The 18,989-nt window shown below is 36.2% G+C and overlaps 2 protein-coding genes across 2 annotated transcripts; one reads left to right on the top strand and one right to left on the bottom strand.

The window, feature by feature from the left end:
* Window positions 1-1,603: 1,603 nt before the first annotated feature.
* LOC103840015 (pumilio homolog 9-like) lies at window positions 1,604-14,072 on the bottom strand. The gene is made up of 5 exons (XM_009116501.3): window positions 10,750-14,072; window positions 10,095-10,257; window positions 9,851-10,014; window positions 9,510-9,759; window positions 1,604-9,438 (listed from the first exon to the last, which is right to left on the bottom strand). The coding sequence occupies exons 1-5, from the start codon at window positions 11,655-11,657 to the stop codon at window positions 9,334-9,336; spliced, it is 1,590 nt and encodes a 529-aa protein (XP_009114749.1). The 5' UTR covers window positions 11,658-14,072; the 3' UTR covers window positions 1,604-9,333.
* Window positions 14,073-17,289: 3,217 nt separating this feature from the next.
* Window positions 17,290-18,678, top strand: LOC117127773. Its single transcript, XM_033278434.1, has one exon. It carries the CDS (start codon window positions 17,290-17,292, stop codon window positions 18,676-18,678), a length of 1,389 nt encoding a protein of 462 aa, XP_033134325.1.
* The last annotated feature ends 311 nt before the right edge of the window (window positions 18,679-18,989 follow it).

Here is an 18,989-nt window from a genome sequence, read left to right on the forward strand (position 1 = left end):
ACACACTGCAGAAAACTCTCGAAACAGATCACAGATATAGCAGTTCACACAGAGTTAGATTATGAGATGACAACTCGTAGTCTTCCCTCTACACCCATATAAAATGCCATCGGCAGCAACATGCCTGATAACTTCTACATATAAACTAGACCATAAAGGTCTCGCTGGAAAACAGGTCATAAGAACCTTAACTCCAAGACGAACTAAGAAAGGCTTGATCCCTTCAACAAAGGTACGTAGGCAGCCGTTATAAGGTGCAGCCCCAATCTTATCGTGTTCCACTCTTAGAAGAGCGAGAAGACAACTTACCACGGACCTTTTCAACCATAAATTCCGCCTAACTTACCTAACTTGCCAAGCCACTCGCTAGAACCTCACGCTAGAAGCTCATGGTTCTAACGAGCTGGGGGGCTAAATGTTGGGGTAAAAATTGGTAACGACGGAATCAATGTCTGAAAGTCCCCGGAAAATATTTCCCGCAATAAAAACAAAAATAGAAGTCAAGAAAGAAAGTAAAAACTATTGTCGGGGTCAAAAACGGACACGACGAAGTTAACATCCAAATATCCATAAAAATGAGCATCAACGCTTTTATGAAAAGTAATCTCCGTAAAGAAATCTTTACGAAGAACTGTACGGTGAAATCTTGCACTAGTATCGGTTGATTCATGAAACTAAACATCCATAGTCCAAGAACACGTTCATAAAACATATGAAAAGGATCCAAACAAGGTCGCCACGTAGCGACCAGTCGGTCGGTTGCTACGTAGCGACCAACCTGCGAACAAATCGGTCGCATACAGTCGCTATGTAGCAACCGACCAAACCTTTCGTTCGGTCACTACGTAGCGACTAATCCAGCATAGACCAGGTTGCTACGTAGCGACCGAACTGTCTCGGACATCGATCGACGGGTACGACCCAAATCCGTGCATTCTCGTCTGTTCCTCAATGCTAGCTCCCATGTACAACAGCCATATCATTTCTCACATCATTCCGATCAAATTTATCGTTGAAACTTTACGATAAAAACCGGAAGAACTTGTTTTTGTCGAAAAGAAAATCGTAAAAAACGTTTCATCTCGAAAGACAGTCCAACAAGGTCTAAAATGCGACTACAAGCCCACTTACGATTCTTTAAGAATGAGCTCGTAGATATTATGGCGGTTTGTGTTTTTATTTTATAAGAACATATATAAAGATAAGATTCTGCAGAAAAAATGTTAAGTTTCCGCGAATAAAAATGAAGATCGGAAAAAAATTGAATATCTCTATTTTTCACTTAAGACGGCTTAAGGGCAGGAAGGGAAAAGCTAAAACCGACCTTGGAGGAGTATATAAGGAGTCCTAAGCGAGAGGCACAAAGGACAATTCTTTCAGATTTAGAACTCTCTGCACTTAGAAACTTTTATGCATTATTCTCGACATGCTTTGTTTCTATGACTGGCACCCGATTACTAGATGAACTGGCCCAGGCAGTTCGATCTCTTGTTCTACTTTTTCAATCGAACTACGTTCGGATCGATCCTCGAAAAGGGTACGTAGGCAGCCTTTCATAAGGTTCAGTCTGAAATCAAATCAAAACCTTTTTCATATCTTTTTCGTTTGTTCTTATCGAGCTGCGATTCAACTAGGTTTAAGGTTTTTGGTCGTTAGAACTAAGAAACTCGCTGACAGCTCTTGTGGCCGAAGCTTTTGTAATCTTTTGTCATGATCGCAACACTCTTACGCAGCTTCGAAATAAGATCAACTCTTTCTAAACTCGCTTTATTGTCTTTACATATTTTCCGCATTTATTTGGTTACTTATCGTTGGCTCTCGCAGAGAATCCGAGACCTCTGGGAAAGTTAGGGTTTCTTGACTTTCCTAATTTTAATGAAAATCGACAGTGCGAATTTCGGTTCCCACAAATATGAGATTTTATAATTTCATCAAAAGGTATGGCAGTCATTTTGTAAAAAGATCATCTTATGAAATATGGGTTCATGTTCATTTATATGAGGATACATACATTTTCATGATAATTCATTTCTCGTATCACATTTATCAACTGCTTATATGCTTCTAGCGTCCTTGCGAGCATATATCTAATTATTCCATATACTTTATCCATTTTGATTGTATGTCTTTATTATATGCACAATTGCATGTTTATACCCGATCATAGAGATATTATCTCATCTTACCTAAAATTACTTTGTCAAATTCATTTTCAAATGCGAACATAATTTTCTGAACCAGTGGATTCTTTCATTCTCCTCCTCGAAATGATGACACTTCATGTCCATCTATCTCGTGTTGAATCCCACCTTAGAACCAATAACATATTATGTTGTCTATTTTGAATTATGTTTTAAATCCTTTAATGTAGGATCATGAATTGGGTGTGTTTAAAGAAATCATATCCAATAGGCTTGCTTTATAATTCATTTCCCATGATGTTTTCTTTTATTTTATTTAACACATGCTATAGATGAAAAACTTTGGGTTTTTCAACATTTAAAAATAATCTCGATAACAATATTAGAAATAGCTATATATTAGTAAACTTCAGGTTTACTGCCATTTATACTTTTGCCATCTTTTTCTTATGCATGTTATTTCATCATAAGCTCTTATATAGCCAATAATAATTTTTGTATTACAAGATATTATACTTACGATTTCTAAATTAATACTTATTTTGAGAGAGGAGAGATATTTGTTACCTTTAATAACCATGTACGATAAAGCATTATCTACCCAATATATATATCTTCATCCTGAATCACAAAAATCTTGTCCAGGAAGATAATTTTCATGTCACATCGATATTTTCATTTTATTTTCTGGATCAACCTGAAAATCTGAAATATCAAGATGAGTATTATTATTTAAGCCATGAAAAGATAGTCCTAGCTCATAAGAGGTGAATTTTATTTTTTTATTCTTGATACAGATCGCTAAATATTTTTGCGTACGAAAAATACGTACTCAATGTTCCTTCTTGTCGTATATATAATAAAACCTTTTCTGTTTGCCTTTGATCACCTGACCACTTTCATTTTAGTAAAAGTTCTAATTATTTCTTTCATCATAGGACGAAATCTTCTTCCTCATCCACTTGCACGACTACGATAGTGGTTTTTTTTGCGCCCACACCCTCATTCTTTCCTAGTAGGACGAACATATGATTGTTTATTATCATGAGTTCTTTTTTTTTGTTCAGTTTACACATAGGATTTACATCAACTCCAATTTTTTTTGGTGAATCCTTTCTTTCAAGGATTTAATTACTCAAAGATCTTCATGATATTTATTATGATACATCTCATTTTAAAAACCATCATTGAACTAGTGTAAAATATCGTGACTTTATCTTTTTCTCATCCCATACATTTTTTCAACTCATCGATGATTTATAAAAGCTTATTTTTTTCTTTGGTGCATTTTTTCACCTACTGGCGAAGTCATATAATTATTCTCAGTAATATCAAGGACAGTAATTTCAAGTTTTGTCAAATTCGACTTGATAATCGTATTCGTAGAATAGTAATATAAAATATAATAAAGATAGAAATTTAAATGCATAATTAAAATGCATAAATTAAAGGCATAAATTTAAAGGTATAATTTAGATGCAAAATGAAAGAGCATAAATAAAATCGAAGGCTTGGACTACCACATGATTCGAGGAGACAGAATCTACCATATTTATCTTTTTATTCAAGGAAGCAAAGCTTTCCATATGGTCCAAGGAGACATATTCTATCATTTTGGCCATTTTTTTATCTACGGAGGCATAACCTACCACGTGATCTTTTTTTAATTTACGGAGGCAAAGCTTACCACCTGTTTTTTTTAGGTTTATTACGGGGCAAATCCTACCACATAACCCTCTAATAGTGAATGCATAGCCTACCATAATTATCAGTTGGGGAAGAAAACACCTATCATCCAGAAAAATAAACGGAGAAAACCTAACTTATCGTTCCAGAATAATAATAAAATTAAAATAAATTGAGTATATTGAAATACATTAATTAAACATCATCTCACCTTGATGGTTTAAGAGCGTTCGCACTGATAACGTGCCGTAAAATATAAAGAGATAAGCTATATAATATATGAACAAAAAATTTAGTATAAATAAGAAGATCGGACGTGTGTGTGTGTGCAAGAGAGTATAAGAGTGAAGTTAATTATATTCACTTTATGCATCCTCTTACAAGTATATTTATCATAGTGGGAGTCTGTGGGTGACTTGAAACATATTATAATTATATAAGATGGATGATCATCAATCATTCTTTTGTTGATAATCTTTCATTGATTGAAGCCCAAAGGCTTGAAGTACATAATTGGGATCGGATTTAATTTATACAAGGCCAATGAAATTACAAGAATTCACACAAAATTGAAGAAAGCAATAAGATTATGTATTCCACTCGTCAACCATCCTTGCTTCTCATCACACATGGTCAACTACGTGTCTTTCTTGCATGTTGCAGCGACACTGCCGTCGTGAGCGACATGGTCTCCGGAGTCGTTTCTTGAATCTTCTCTGATTGCAAGTCTTTTTGCCTCTAATCTGAAGCTAAACCGACACCAAATAGACAGCATATCTTCCACTGCCAACCACCAGCTTTAAACATCCATCCTCTGCTAGCGAAAGGAACGCGTCGCCATCTCCGATAAAGGAGCATGCTGGAGATCTTATATTTCCATATCTTTCCACTAATGATTACGGCTGAAGCTAACGCAAAGTTACCCTACTCAGCTTAGAAGATTACGGTGAAGGAGATAGCTCAGGTATAATAGCTTATCCCACAGAGTTGTCATCTAGAAGCCGATTTGGAATCAGGACTTTATTAAATTAAATCTTAAGTGAATCAAAATAAGAAACTTAAAGATCAGATTTGATCAAGATCGAAAGCACAACAAAATAAATCGGTAAAGTTAAAATACAATCCGAAGAGGGAACCAAAGAGTCGATCTGATGATCAAATAAAACAAACAAAATATATCTGGAACCCTCTGAAAGATGGATGTTTGTTAAGAAGGTCGAGAGAGAGAATAGAGAAACTCTCTCCCTCTAAACGAATAGAGAGACCTTTTTCTACATACTATCGTCTAACAATTTTTGTTAAATTTTTGAAGAAACCCAATTTTTATGGGTTAATCCGAACAGAATTTTTGGAAAATTAAGTCCAATAAGAGTAGGCCCAATACTGAGCCAATTTGACTGACGTGTTTCACTTGATAGGGGTTAACTGACCAAAATGCAGTGTTTTATCATTCGGTTATTTTCCTGGAAAAGTAGGTCTCTCTGTATGTTCCTAAATTGTGTGTATACCTTCTTTACATGATGGACCAAAGCAATTTGTTGGAGTTGCCTTTACAGGAGGAACAAGATAAAGGCCACGTTTGACAATGCTACCTCTTTCACATCCAGAGGAACCATCTGATTCTCAATCCGAGTATGAAAGTTTGGAATTTCCCGAGGTTCCCAATGTCTTGCTGCGGCCGACTCCTGGCGCTACCCCTGAAAATGCACCGGAGGCCGTGAAACCTGCCACATATGAACATACATCTCCCGACATGCCCTTTGATTCAGAGAATGCAGGAGACGAAAAGCTGGCTTTCATAAAAGATGAACATCCTGCAAAATCAAGTACTATTTTCGTGGAAGTCCAACAATCTTCACCCTTTGTTTCTTTGAAGTACGTGACGGAATCTGAGAAACGGGACAGCTGTTCTCTGTCATCCGCTGGTGTAGTAGGACCCTTATCTACAGAAGAGAGTGGTGCTTCAAGGGATCATCCAAGGAAAATATCAGATATGGACTTGCAGGATGTCCTAACGGCTGCTCAAGCTGCCGCTGACTCAGCAGAACGTGCACCAGCAGCAGCTCGTTAAGCTGCAAGTCTTGCGCAACTCAGGATCAGTGAGCTCACCAATAAGACAGCCGGCCAGTATCCAGAAAGTCCGACTTTTAAATGGGTGACTCTTCAGCATTTTTCAGTCATGAGCAGAACAACCACCAAGCAGAGAGACTCCCTTCAACTGAAAACGCGCAGTTTGATCATCAGAAATCAGTCAGCAGCTATGGCGATGTTTCAGAGCTACAAAGACCGGAGACCTCATCATTTGAGAGACGCAGCCCTGACCAGGACCACCAGCAGATGAGACCACCTTCCATGGAAGATGATCCCTATTACTCATACCCTAATCTCTTCACATCGCAGAATCCTGACCGCTCACTTGGCTTTCCTTCATTTTCAGACAAAGAAAAACCTGCTCATGTTTCTTAATTCTTAACTTACCTGAGAATGTTATTATGAAAGCTTGGTGTTTTTCAGCTTTTTCTTCATCTTTATTCAGAGGAGGAAGATATGTTTAATTTATAGAATACTTTGTGTGAGTAAATTATATTCAAATAAAGGTGACTTGGTTTGCTCAAAAATTAATTAGGAACGCTGATGTCTAAAGGTCCACCCCCAACATGGTATTAAGACAGTTTCTGTATATCTATCTATACTATTAAAACAGGAGTACAAATAATACTTAGCCTTTAGTTTTCCTCAATAATTACAAGTGAATGCCACTGAATTAATATTAACTATTTAAAAAAAATTAATTATCATTTATTATCTTATAAAACTTAACAATTTCAACGGTATTTCCTGCACAATGTTTTTCGATTCTCGCTCTACTTTTACCCAATGAAGTTACTTGACCATCAAAGTGCAACAACAAAAGGCAGAGCTTGATCACGTTTTTTCCATAAAAATTCCTCATAATTTAAAATTAATCCAGTTTGATCATCAAAATGCAGCAACAAACACCTTGCTTGATCAACCTTCTTTCGATTTCTCACTCAACCTCTACCAAAATAACATTACTCTGTTTCTACGGGATTAATTTATTAAATTTCTGCGGATTCACTCATATTTTCACCTTCGTTATCTAATAAATTCTATTAATAATTCAAATGATTTTGAAGTATAAAAAGGGTATATTCTCATCTATATTAAGTAATTTACATATACAATATAGATCTTTACCGTGATTGACTCCACAAAATCTAACTATTAAATACAAAATCATACTATTCTATACTGATATGCATGACCCTATATATATAAACCATCCTTCCACTCACTTTCTACATATTCAGAACAAGCAAAGAACAAAATGTCCAACCAAAATTTACTTATTTTTTCCTCAACGACTAGATTCAATATTTTATATTTCAGACTGCCAGTGGCTTTCTGTCAATACATTATTTGATCAGTGTAGATTTCAGCGCATCAACGACGTGGCATCTACTTTTAGAAAAGACTGATTTCTTTATTTTATTTTAGCAATACATTTTTGTGAACTACTTACTTTTTACAATAATGCATTTGTTTTTATTTTGGATAAGTTAATTCAAATATCTTCCAATATTTCAAAGAAGTGTATCAAACACAATCATTCAAGTATATTGAGATATATCCGAGAATCAGTCATAAGCGAAACATAAATATAAGGGAAAGGTTCAATCTGTATTCTAATCCTATATAATTCTAAATTGTTTTCTCAAGACGAAATGGAAGAAAGTATATTACAAACCGTATTTTTGTCATGATGTTAGGCATATGTGATATGTGTATTCTTCTCTGTGACTCACCTATAAAGGATCATTCTTCTCCAAGATGTACCTTTGTATGCAAAAAAAAAGACATTTAATTATCTCTATATATTCAGTCTAACTATTGAACTACACCTACATCAAAGCCCAAGCGAGATTACTCTTTTCACATATGTTGCAGATATAGAACCATATAATTCTCTAAGAGAAACGAGATTATAAGACTTAAGCACAACCTACAAGTGAATTCTTCAAATATAGGTAAGCAGTAATAAACACAGAGAGTTTAAAGACGAACAAGTAGAGTTGAAAACTTCTTGTGCTAAAATATAATTATATAATAATTTTACAATATTATTATTTTTCTTACCATTATTTTAATATTTAATTAAAATAGAAAATATTATATTTAAAATTTAGACTAAGGAATATATATTTATATTTTAATAATAGCAATTTCTCTATATATATAATCTAAAATTTGTTAATAAAATAAATATAGTTACAGCTTTTTGGTATAAAACCGAATAAACCGAAAATCAATAGTATATAAACCAAACCAAACCAAATTAGATATGGTTCCAATATGGTAGCTAATTTTTATAAACTGAAATATCACAAAACAAATAAACCGAAAACACTGAACCGAAACCGTACCAAAGTCCAGACTGAACATGTTCACTAAATCATTGTGTGTTTGGAGTGTTTATATTGATATTGCAAAACAAATATCCGCGCGGGCGCGCGGGTCAAAATCTAGTTAAAAATTAAAAAGAATTGAAAACAATGTGAGATTGATACTAATGGTTCTTTGCATAGATTTTTCCAAGAAAGAAAAATGAAGATACATTTCTTACATATGTTGGTTTCTTATTGGTATATACTCTAAACTAATTTTATGACTTAAAATTTAATTATTAACTAAATTACATAAAATTATTAATATTAAACTTGTGAGGTATTGTCCCAAAAAAAAAAAACTTGTGAAATATTCTTGGGAAGATATCCACCATGGCAAGGCAGGCAGCGTTCTAAAACTGACGTTCGCATTTTCTCTACAAGCGCACAAACACCAAAAGCAAAGTCAAACTGCCAATGTATGGACATTAATATGTATTGAAACATGTGAGTGAAGATCAAATGTAAGTGAACTGTTACAAACAAATAGGAAAAAATATAATTTAACAATGAAGAAGATTAGAAAAGAAAACATTTCACCTGAGAAAAATGCATCGTCTGATTTCTTTCTTATTTAGAATAAAAGAAGTAATACTGTTAGAAGAATCAAAGTCATGTGACATGTATACAGTGACTGGAACTTTCCAAATAGTAGTATATATCAACACTAATGCACGTTAGTAAAAAAAAATGTGAATGGTGTATAATGAGAGCACCTAATGTCTTCTACCATTAAGAAACATATTAGTATGCATAACAAAACAAGAAGCAGTGTGGCCTTTAAAGTTATATATATAGATGATAGACCAACGGCTTAAAACAACACATAAAGTTTGTTGTCACTACAAAAAAAAAGGAACCGACAACAAAAGAGAGCAGCGTCTATTTAAAGGCCTAATCCGATCTTGAAACACAAAACAACAACATTTTTTGTTACTTAATCAGCAGAGTCACTTCTTCAAAAGCAAAAGGGGAAGTAGTGTCTTTTCAAAAGGCCTAATCCGATCTCAAACACACAAAAACAACAACATCCTTGCTGATCAGCTCTTCAAGATGGTCTTGGAGAATATCTTCTTGCAATAAGGACTAAACTTCAGTTTCCCATACCTATGCACTTTCTCCACCAAGCTCGCACGAACAGGACCCTGTTTCATCAACCCATGTCAGTTTATGTTTTTTCTTAAAAGCTTTTATTCTAATTTGATTTTGGACTGACCTTGGTTACTGAGAGAGCAGTTTGAATAACGTAGTTTCCAAAAGGGTCATGCAGGAGATGTTCAAAGTTTGGAACAGAGAGAAGCTCACGGACAATCTCAGCTCTAGCCTCTGGATATATCCTAAGGCATTTCTCCATCACATGGCTACTGAATTTCTGAGTCGCTAGCTCCGCGTAATGCATTCTAAACTGAATCAGTAACTTCGATGCAGATACTTTTTGCTCTATTAGATACTGCACTACATAGTTCCTGGAACAACATTTGCATAAACCAACCATAAGCAGAGTTTTCATCACAACACTAATAAACCAAGTCAGTATTGAGTCAAGATTAGTTTTACCCAAAAGGATCCTGAGAAAGGTGAAGTGAGTTCCTGGATATCTCATTGACGAGTCTCTCACGTTGCTCTCCAACAGAGTTTGAGACGCAGCATTGAAGCACACAGCATCCGTGGCGATGAGTTGCTATCTCAGCGCAGTACTTGGTAGCAGCTTCCAACACAAACTAACACCAAATTTTTCACATAAGTTTTTTGAGCTAGAGAGCTTTTAAGTAAGAAATAAAAAATGGAGATTAATTCAAACCTTGGTGTCGCTAGGACCTAGAGTAGTCAAGCAAGTTTGAATCACATGGTTCCCATTCAAATCTTTGACAAGAGAAAGAAAACCCGGTTTGAGACCTGACTTCACCATCCCAATCTGCTGTTTTGTTTTCACAGTTTCGATCATCTTCTGAACAACCCGTGTCCTGTTTTATCCAAAAAAAAAAATAGCATTAACCACAGCTCAAACACAGAAAGAGCTGTTTTCTAGGCTTTTTTGGCTAAAGGTCTCAGCTTTATTTTATAGCTTCCTATTGTTTGCAGTTTTGGTTTGTACAAAAACAGCAAAGAAGCAAAAAATAAAATAAAATATAATTCATCCTGTTCTACTAAATGTTACATTCTTTTATTGATAGCGATGGCTAAACCACCAAACTTTGCACATATTTCAAAATGTTTTCCCTAAATAGTAAGAAATTTCCACTGTATCGAAAAACATGAACGATTACATCCTAATCAACAAAAGATGAAATGTCCTTATCTCTAATGAAAACTCGTGGTTATCATATTTTAATTTGTTGACTAATAAGTTATTAAAGTAAAGAACTAGAAACAAAAATAGCTCCGTTTCTTGTTACCAGATTAGCAACAGAACATGTAAAGTTGATTGAAAAGAAAAAATCAAAAAGGTTACCTACCCATAATTGTTGAGACAGATTTTGAGAAGCTCCGTTGGTCTTGAGGTCAAAACACTCACCATCGTCGTTCTCTGATCCTCATCGCAGGCCTCTAAGAGCTTCTGAACCAAGTAATTCCCGAAGGGATCCATGGAAAGTTCAACCACGTGGTTGATGATTTCGAGGAATAGAGCGTCAACAAACAGTCCTTCATCGACCAGCTTCTGGAGAAAACGACAACCGATCTGATCTTTGCCCATCAAGTTGACAGATCCGTAGATGTTAACCATGGAGGCAAGATCCAGAGGCAAATCACTTCTCATCTTCCCATATGAGAGAGAAGCCCTGTTTCTTCCTCCTCCAAGAGAGACGCCTCTGAGACTATCATGTGGATAGTCCAAGTCCGAAAACCTATTTCTCTCAAACATCAACGCATCGTTTCCAAGACAAGGAGATGAACGCTTGATGGGTCGGTTGATATGGTCCAAGAGAGCGTCTCTGTGGGTCTTAAGAGCCATCATCTCTCTAAGTCCGTTAGGGTAAAAGGAGTCTTGAAGGCCAAGGAAACTAAGATCTGCCCCATGAGAGGAGGTGGTGGTGCTTCGCAGAAAAGCTTGGGGAGGAGAGTAATCGCCACGAAACCGTGAAGCTCCATCCGGAAACTCGGGGAGAGTTCTTCGAGACCCAAAATCAGCCGGGTCGACCCGTATCGGTCCGGGTCTGGTCCAAATACTCATGTCGCAAGAGATACCCATTCCGTTGAGCTTTTTACACAAACCCATCACATCATCGCTCTTCGTGTCGTAACTCTTGAGAAATGGGTTTGTGTCGGGACACCCACCAAAGTCACGAGGAGGAGGAAGGCGACGATCCGAAGCTCGTCCTCTGCTAAAATCTCCATCGAAACCCATAAAGTTTTCTTCAAACATCGTCGCGAAGAGATAAAGCGATTTCGGAAAGGAAGAAGATGATGAAGAAAAAGATTCAAAAATGGAGAGAGAGAAAAGAGAGAGTAAAACAAGAGTGGACAATACGGAGAGAGAGGTCAGGTTGGTGATATTATATAACAGAAAATGGTATGGGGAGAGAGAGAATGTTGTGCTCTGAGAGAGAGAGAGAGAGAACGTACGGACACCCTCCCTCCCGTCCAAGGCTGGTTTGTCTCTTTTGTCGTTTTTCACTCTCTCTCGCCATTAATACGCTGCAGCGCATAGCCTTTTCCTTTTCCTACTACTATCTGCGGCACAAATATTTTAATTATATTGCAATTTTCTCCCCCATTTTTGCTCTTCTTTAGTTTCAACTGTGACCTTCTTTTACTTTTCCTTTTTACATTTTTCGTATGAATTAGCTAAATATACATGGATAGTGATTTATCTAGGTAAGTGGATATGAGATTGATAAAATTGCAAAAATGGTAACTGACTAATGGTGAAACCGTGAAATGAGAGAGTTTGTCATTATCTATATACTCCCTCCTTATTAGATTTTGATTTTGTAATTTTGTCTCCCATTTTTAGTCTTTTTCAGTTTCAAGTATGATGTTTTTTATTATTATTTTGACACTTTTTAGGAGTGAATTAGGTAAACATACATGAATATTGATTGAAATTGGATATGAAATTGGTAAAACACTAAAACTGCAAAAATGGTAATTGACTGATGGTGAAATGACTGGTTAGTCATTGTCCATATACATATGGTTTATTAAATTTGATAATACGACTTAATAAGTGCATTAAGAGAAGAGACATCAATATTTGATTTCTGCTATGTAGAATCTCTGTAGACTTTTAATATAGAAATCTTCAAAAACGAATTTCTATGATACATTTAGTGTAAGTAACTATTTTGTATGCTATATGTGTGTAGTTACCGTCTATATAGTTCTATAACCGCAGAAAAAAAAGACATTCAAGCTTCATCTTTTTTTTTTTCCAGTTTTGCAAACTGTTCATGGGAACAAAACAAAGCTGAATTTTTGTTGGTTTCTAAAAAATAAGGCATGTCGTATACAACTACATTAAATGGATCGATTAAATGGATCGATGTTGTTATCTCTCGCTGTGTTTATGTTGGCTACTCATTTGATGTTTGAAAACTTTTAATGGTCGTTTGAGTTGTAATAAATATTTGTCTTTTTCAAAAGATGATTGTTATTTGATATATACAATTCTTACTATTTAATATTATTTTCATTTTTTTGTTATACAAAATATCATTTAAATATTTTAATGCAATTTTGAACTAAATATTAATTACTTGATTCTATAAATAAATTTATTTATTTCAAATATTGCTGGTTGAATAGATGTAATTAATAAAAATATAAATGTATTTCAGTTATTTTCTTTATTTATTTAAGTAAAAGTTATATTTTTTCACAAATTGAGAAAGTATTAATTATTTTCTGACACATAAATATGAGAAACAGATTTTGTAGTGCATTTTACAGTCCATGCATTTTGTAGATTCCGTAGTGGCTACGAATGTAGGAAAAATGAGAATTATGAAACATTAACAGTGACCAAAGAAGACAATATACCGATTACAGTGAAACTTCTATAAATAATAATGTTGGAACCATACCAAAACTATAATTTTTTTATTAATTTATAGAGATATTAATATATCGATATACTAATTGAACCAAAAATTTAATTTGGGACTATAAAATTATATTATTTAATAGAAATTTTTAGTGTATATTAATTTATAGAATATTAATTTAAAGAAGTTATAATGTATCTAATTGCAGTCGTTGCTTTTCGTACTATCTGCGGCACCAATATTATAACTATATTGCAATTTTGTCCCCCATTTTTGCCTTTTTTTTTAGTTTCAAATATAACGTTTTTTTACTATTACTTTTTTACATTTTTCGAGTGAATTAGTTAAATATACATGGATAGTGATTTACTTAGGTAAGTGGATAAGAGATTTGTAAAATTGCAAAAATTGTTGTTGCTGATGGTGAAATGACAGAGTTAGCCATTATCTATATACACTCTCCTTATTAGTTTTGGATTTTGTAATTTTGTCCCTCATTTTTATCTTTTTTTTTTGTTTTAAGGTGCGACGTTCTTTTATTATTATTTTGACACCTTTATGAGTGAATTAGGTAAACATACATGAGAATATTGATTTAAATTAATTACTAGATCTTGAACGGGCGGGTATTTATTTTATGTTTTTAGTTTTTTTTCTTTATATTAAATTATGCATTTGTAATATTGAAACAAAAATTTATATTAAAATTAATCTTTGCAGTTATAATAAAAATAAAAATTAAAAGTTTAATAAAATATTCTGATATAAATTTTAAATTTCCTAATTAAAATAATATAGAGGTGGTCATATTTTTTTCCAATTTCAAAATCTAAGCCTCCTTAAAGACAAAGAAAATAAATTTATAAAAACATAAAATATATAAACATATTTGGAACTATAATTTCTATTAAAAAAAAATTTGTTAAAGAAAAATAACCTTGCTGTTGTTATTTATTTCTAGAGCTTGACCCGTGACCGTATAAATATTTGCTTTCACTTTTATTTTTCTTTGTACTAATGGTATAATATATATATACATATATATATATATATGTGTGTAAATTAAAATGTATTACATAATTGTTAATATAACATTTTTAAACATAACAATTTTATTTGTTACTTTGAATAATTATATTTTATGATTTTAATCGTCTATTATATCACAATGTATCATATAAACAAATCCAATATTTATGACTAACTGGACTTATATTATGAAAGCATTATACTAATATATGAATAAACTATTTTATATTTCATTTATATGTTATATAAATTGATTATGATGTGTGATTTTTTATTTTATTATTTATTACTTATAAATATTAAAATATTGAATATGTAAATACGAAATATGTTAGGAAATTTATTTTGGTTATGATTTGATAAATGAAATCTATTATTTAAATTTTGGAAAGACATTTAATTCTTAAATTTATTATTTAAATTAAGGAAAGACAAGCATGCTTAAATATAGGTTCAATAAATATCTCAATGGTATTTTATTGTAAATAAGTGATAAAACTAAGAGGTATTTCTATTTTGTATTTCTCTTTTAATAATATAGATGAGATTAGTAAGATTGCAAGAATGGTAATTTGAGTGATGGAGAAATGATTAGTTAGTCATTGTCCATATATACATACCGGCTATTAAATATGAAAATACAACCTCAGAAGTGCATTAAACGAAGAAACATGATTACTGGAGAGCGGCTAGGGCTTCTGTGGTGACTCCAATGGCGATTCTTCAGATCACAAACTTCCATTGAAGTTTTGATCTTCATCTGGTCGACACGGTCTTCGGCGTGTGGATCATCCTGGATATAGGAAGCTTCTCATCACACACTCCATCTCGTTCGATCTTAACTGGCGTATTTCTCACGGCAGCAAAGGTTGAGACTCTCATTGGAGTCTCACTCTCTTCTCCATCAAGCGGATCTGTGCGTTGCCGATCTCTCTTGGTCTGCTCTCTGTGCAATATCAGATCTTCACGTTCGTTGACGTGTGATCACTGACTCCGGTTCACTGCCGTGTGATCGCGGTCATTGGCTCTGGTTCATTGCCGAGCAATATCAGATCTTCACGTTCCCTGCCGTGTTATCACGTTCGTTGACGATCGTCTCGCTTGTTTACATCAGATCGGCTCTGGTTCACGATCGTCTCGCTTGTTGCCGAGCAATATCAGATCTTCACGTTCACTGCCGTGTGACCACCCAAATATGGGATCTTCGTACCGTTCAAATTCAGCACATATGGCTGATATCAAGGGCAAGGGAATCCTCTATGAGGATGATGATGAACCGATCAAGTTAACGGATCATGATGTCTCCCAAAACATTAATGAATTCAAGCTGTCTCTGATCGGAAAGATCCTGAACCCGAAAAAACAAAGCGTGGAGAAACTCCTCCAGAAAATGCCGGTTCAATGGGGAATGGAGGATCGCATCACTGCAAATGACTTGAGAAATGGAAAGTTTTTACTCAACTTTACCACCGAAGAGGAGCTAAACTCTGTTCTTCGACAGGGTCCGTTCCACTTCAACTTCTGTATGTTTGTGCTGGTTCGATGGGAGCCCATTGTTCATGATGACTATCCTTGGATAATACCATTCTGGACTATACTGATTGGTGTACCCCTGCACCTATGGACTGAGAACAACCTGAGAGAAATAGGTTCCCGGCTGGGACATGTTCATCAGGACACAATAGAGCTGATTGAAGGCATAATGCTTTTAGATTTTGACTCTCGTCGGCCACTAAAGTTTGCAAGGAAGGCTGAATCTCCGGAGGGAGATGAGGTTACGATTGAAATCAAGTACGAGATGTTGTTTAAGCATTGTTCTACTTGTGGTATGCTTACACATGAGAAGGAGTATTGTCCTTCGATACAGCGCCAAGGCGTCTTTGCGCGGGTTCAGCTGCAGGAGCATAGGCCACAGCAGTACTCAAAACCATTGGTTAAGAAGGAACCCAATGCGCTACACTCGAGAGCGTTGGCTGGTCCATATCTTAAGCAGTCTAGCTATGCTACTGGGAGGCAGGCTATTGAAGGGCGAAGCTATGATTTGAATAACCCCCGTGAGGCTTATAAGGGCCATACGGATAGGGTTATTCGCCGGCGGGATGAACCGTCTTGGAGGAAGAAGTATGGGGGTGCGCGAGAGGAGGCAAAGCCTTACGACAGGTACATTGGTGCAACCTGGCGTGAGAAGAAGTCCCAGCCCCAGGCCCGCCATGATGGGAATGTGGTACGTGATCGGCTGGTGCGTGTATCGCTGGATCGTGCTGATGGTCCAGATGATCACCAAAGGCAAAGGGCCTCTTCACCGCCGAGGGAAAGTGCTAAGAGCGTGCAGGCTGATTGCGAGGTTCCTCCACTGCAGTCTCCAGCGCGTCCGAGTCCTGATCAGAGAGGCTTGGGTAGGGCTACTGGTACGAGGAGAATAGCCAGTACTATTGTCACGCCTTCCCGGGGAGATGGCTTAGATGGGAACGTAACGAAACGTCTAAAAGGGACTCCTCGGTCTCTAGCTTTTGATACTTTGACGGAGCAGGATCCAAAACCGACTACGGAGAATGATCAGGTGATTGAAGCACTCGACGATATGGATATTACGGAGCAGCCAGATGATGGTTTGATGGATAGTGAGATGCAAGATGATGATTTGATGGGAGTGGAGCTCGCGGAAATGGAAGCCAAGAGCAGGCAGGGTAGGGAAGTTCGTGGTTCTGATCAGAAATCACAGAGGTTGGCTGGTAGATCATCGAGACATATTAAGCATGGTTACAAGTCGAGTGCTCCATTGGGCATTCAGAAAAAGAAATTTGAGATTCTTCTTCGAGGATCTCCACAGAAGAGATCAAAGAGTGATGGTTCGTCTCATGTAATTCGTGAGTCTGGTGGGACTGGAGGCTCAAGACACCACCACCATAGCTCGAGGAAGAGAACCGGCCCTTCAAAGGATGATGGTTCGATGGGATCCAAAAACCCATCCCACCTTGATCAATGAGGACGCTCAGTTGGAACTGTAGAGGGATTGGAAACGACCTCACAGTTCGACGCCTTACGGAGATGTGTCAGAAGCATCGCCCAGGACTTGTGTTTCTTTCTGAGACGAAGAACAGAAGGCTGCTGTTGCAAAACATGCAGACCGACTTAAGATTTGATCATTTGTTTACTGTTGAGTCACTTGGACTCAGCGGAGGTTTAGCTTTGTTTTTTATGGATGAGTTTCAAGTTAATGTTTTGTTTTCGAATAATTGTATGATTGACATTGAGGCAATCATTAATGGAATAAAAGTCTATATGACGTTTGTTTATGGTGACCCTGTACTAGAAAGACGGGATCAAGTTTGGGAACGTCTTACGCGTTTCTCAACAACAAGAAATGGACCTTGGTTTATGATAGGAGACTTTAATGAAATAACATGTCATAACGAAAAGACAGGAGGAAGACAACGCCCTGATAGCTCTTTTCTTCCTTTTAAGCAGATGCTTAATGATTGTGGCATGTTAGAATTTCCCTTCACGGGAGATATGCTTTCTTGGGTGGGGAAGAGAGCTGGAGGATCAACAGTTCGATGTCGTTTAGACAGAGCAGTAGGAAATGCGGACTGGCATGAGAAGTTTCCACACTCGAATGTTAAGTACCTGAGGCTATGGGGATCGGACCATCGTCCGATTCTTGCAGACATACTCATAAAGCCAACGAGAAGATCCAAAAAGTTTAAATTTGATAAAAGATGGTTGGATAATGAGGAGTTACGGCAGGTTATCCTTGAGGGATGGAAATCACCTGATCTTCCTCCAGACGCAAGTATTATGGAACATATTTCCAGCTGCAGGAGAGCCTTGAGTGAATGGCGGAAGCTAAATAATGTCAATTCGGCAAAATTAGTGGAAGAGCTTAAAGAAAAGGTGGAAGGCTTATATGCAGATGATATTGCCACGACTGAGGAAATTGCAGCAGCTCTGAAGGAACTCTCACATGCTCTTAAAGAGGAAGAGATGTTCTGGAAGCAAAAGAGTCGGGTGCTTTGGCTGAGAGAGGGAGATAGAAACACAAAATTCTTTCATGCATTGACGAAGCAAAGAAGAGCAAGGAACAAGATTACACAGCTCCTAGATGAGAATGAGAGCATAATCGAGGATGAAGAAGGACTTGTAGTCGTTGCTACTAGTTACTTCAGGCAGATTTTTGAATCATCGAACCCGGAGGAAATCGAGGAGGCGCTAGCTCAGGTGCCAACAACAATAACTGGTGCTATGAATGACGACCTCACAGCTCCGGTCTCTGAATGGGAGGTCAAATTAGCGCTTTTTGCCATGCACCCAGAGAAAGCTCAAGGACCCGATGGGATGACTGCACTTTCTACCAGAAATTTTGGGATATAGTAAAGGAGGATTTAACCCTTATGGTTAATAAATTTCTTTTTGAGGGGACGATGGCGAACGGACTGAATGACACAAATATATGTCTCATCCCGAAGATAACAAAGCCTACTGCAATGACTCAATTCAGACCCATTAGTCTGTGCAACGTCAGCTACAAGATAATCTCTAAAGTCTTATGCCAGAGGTTGAAAAAAGTGTTACCAGGTCTGATATCGGAAACCCAGTCAGCCTTTGTTGCTGGGAGACAGATTTCAGATAATGTTATGATCGCTCAGGAAATGTTCCATGCATTGAGAACGAAACCAAGTGGA

Source organism: Brassica rapa, chromosome A09 (assembly GCF_000309985.2).
Source record: "Brassica rapa cultivar Chiifu-401-42 chromosome A09, CAAS_Brap_v3.01, whole genome shotgun sequence".
Taxonomy (NCBI): domain Eukaryota; kingdom Viridiplantae; phylum Streptophyta; class Magnoliopsida; order Brassicales; family Brassicaceae; genus Brassica; species Brassica rapa.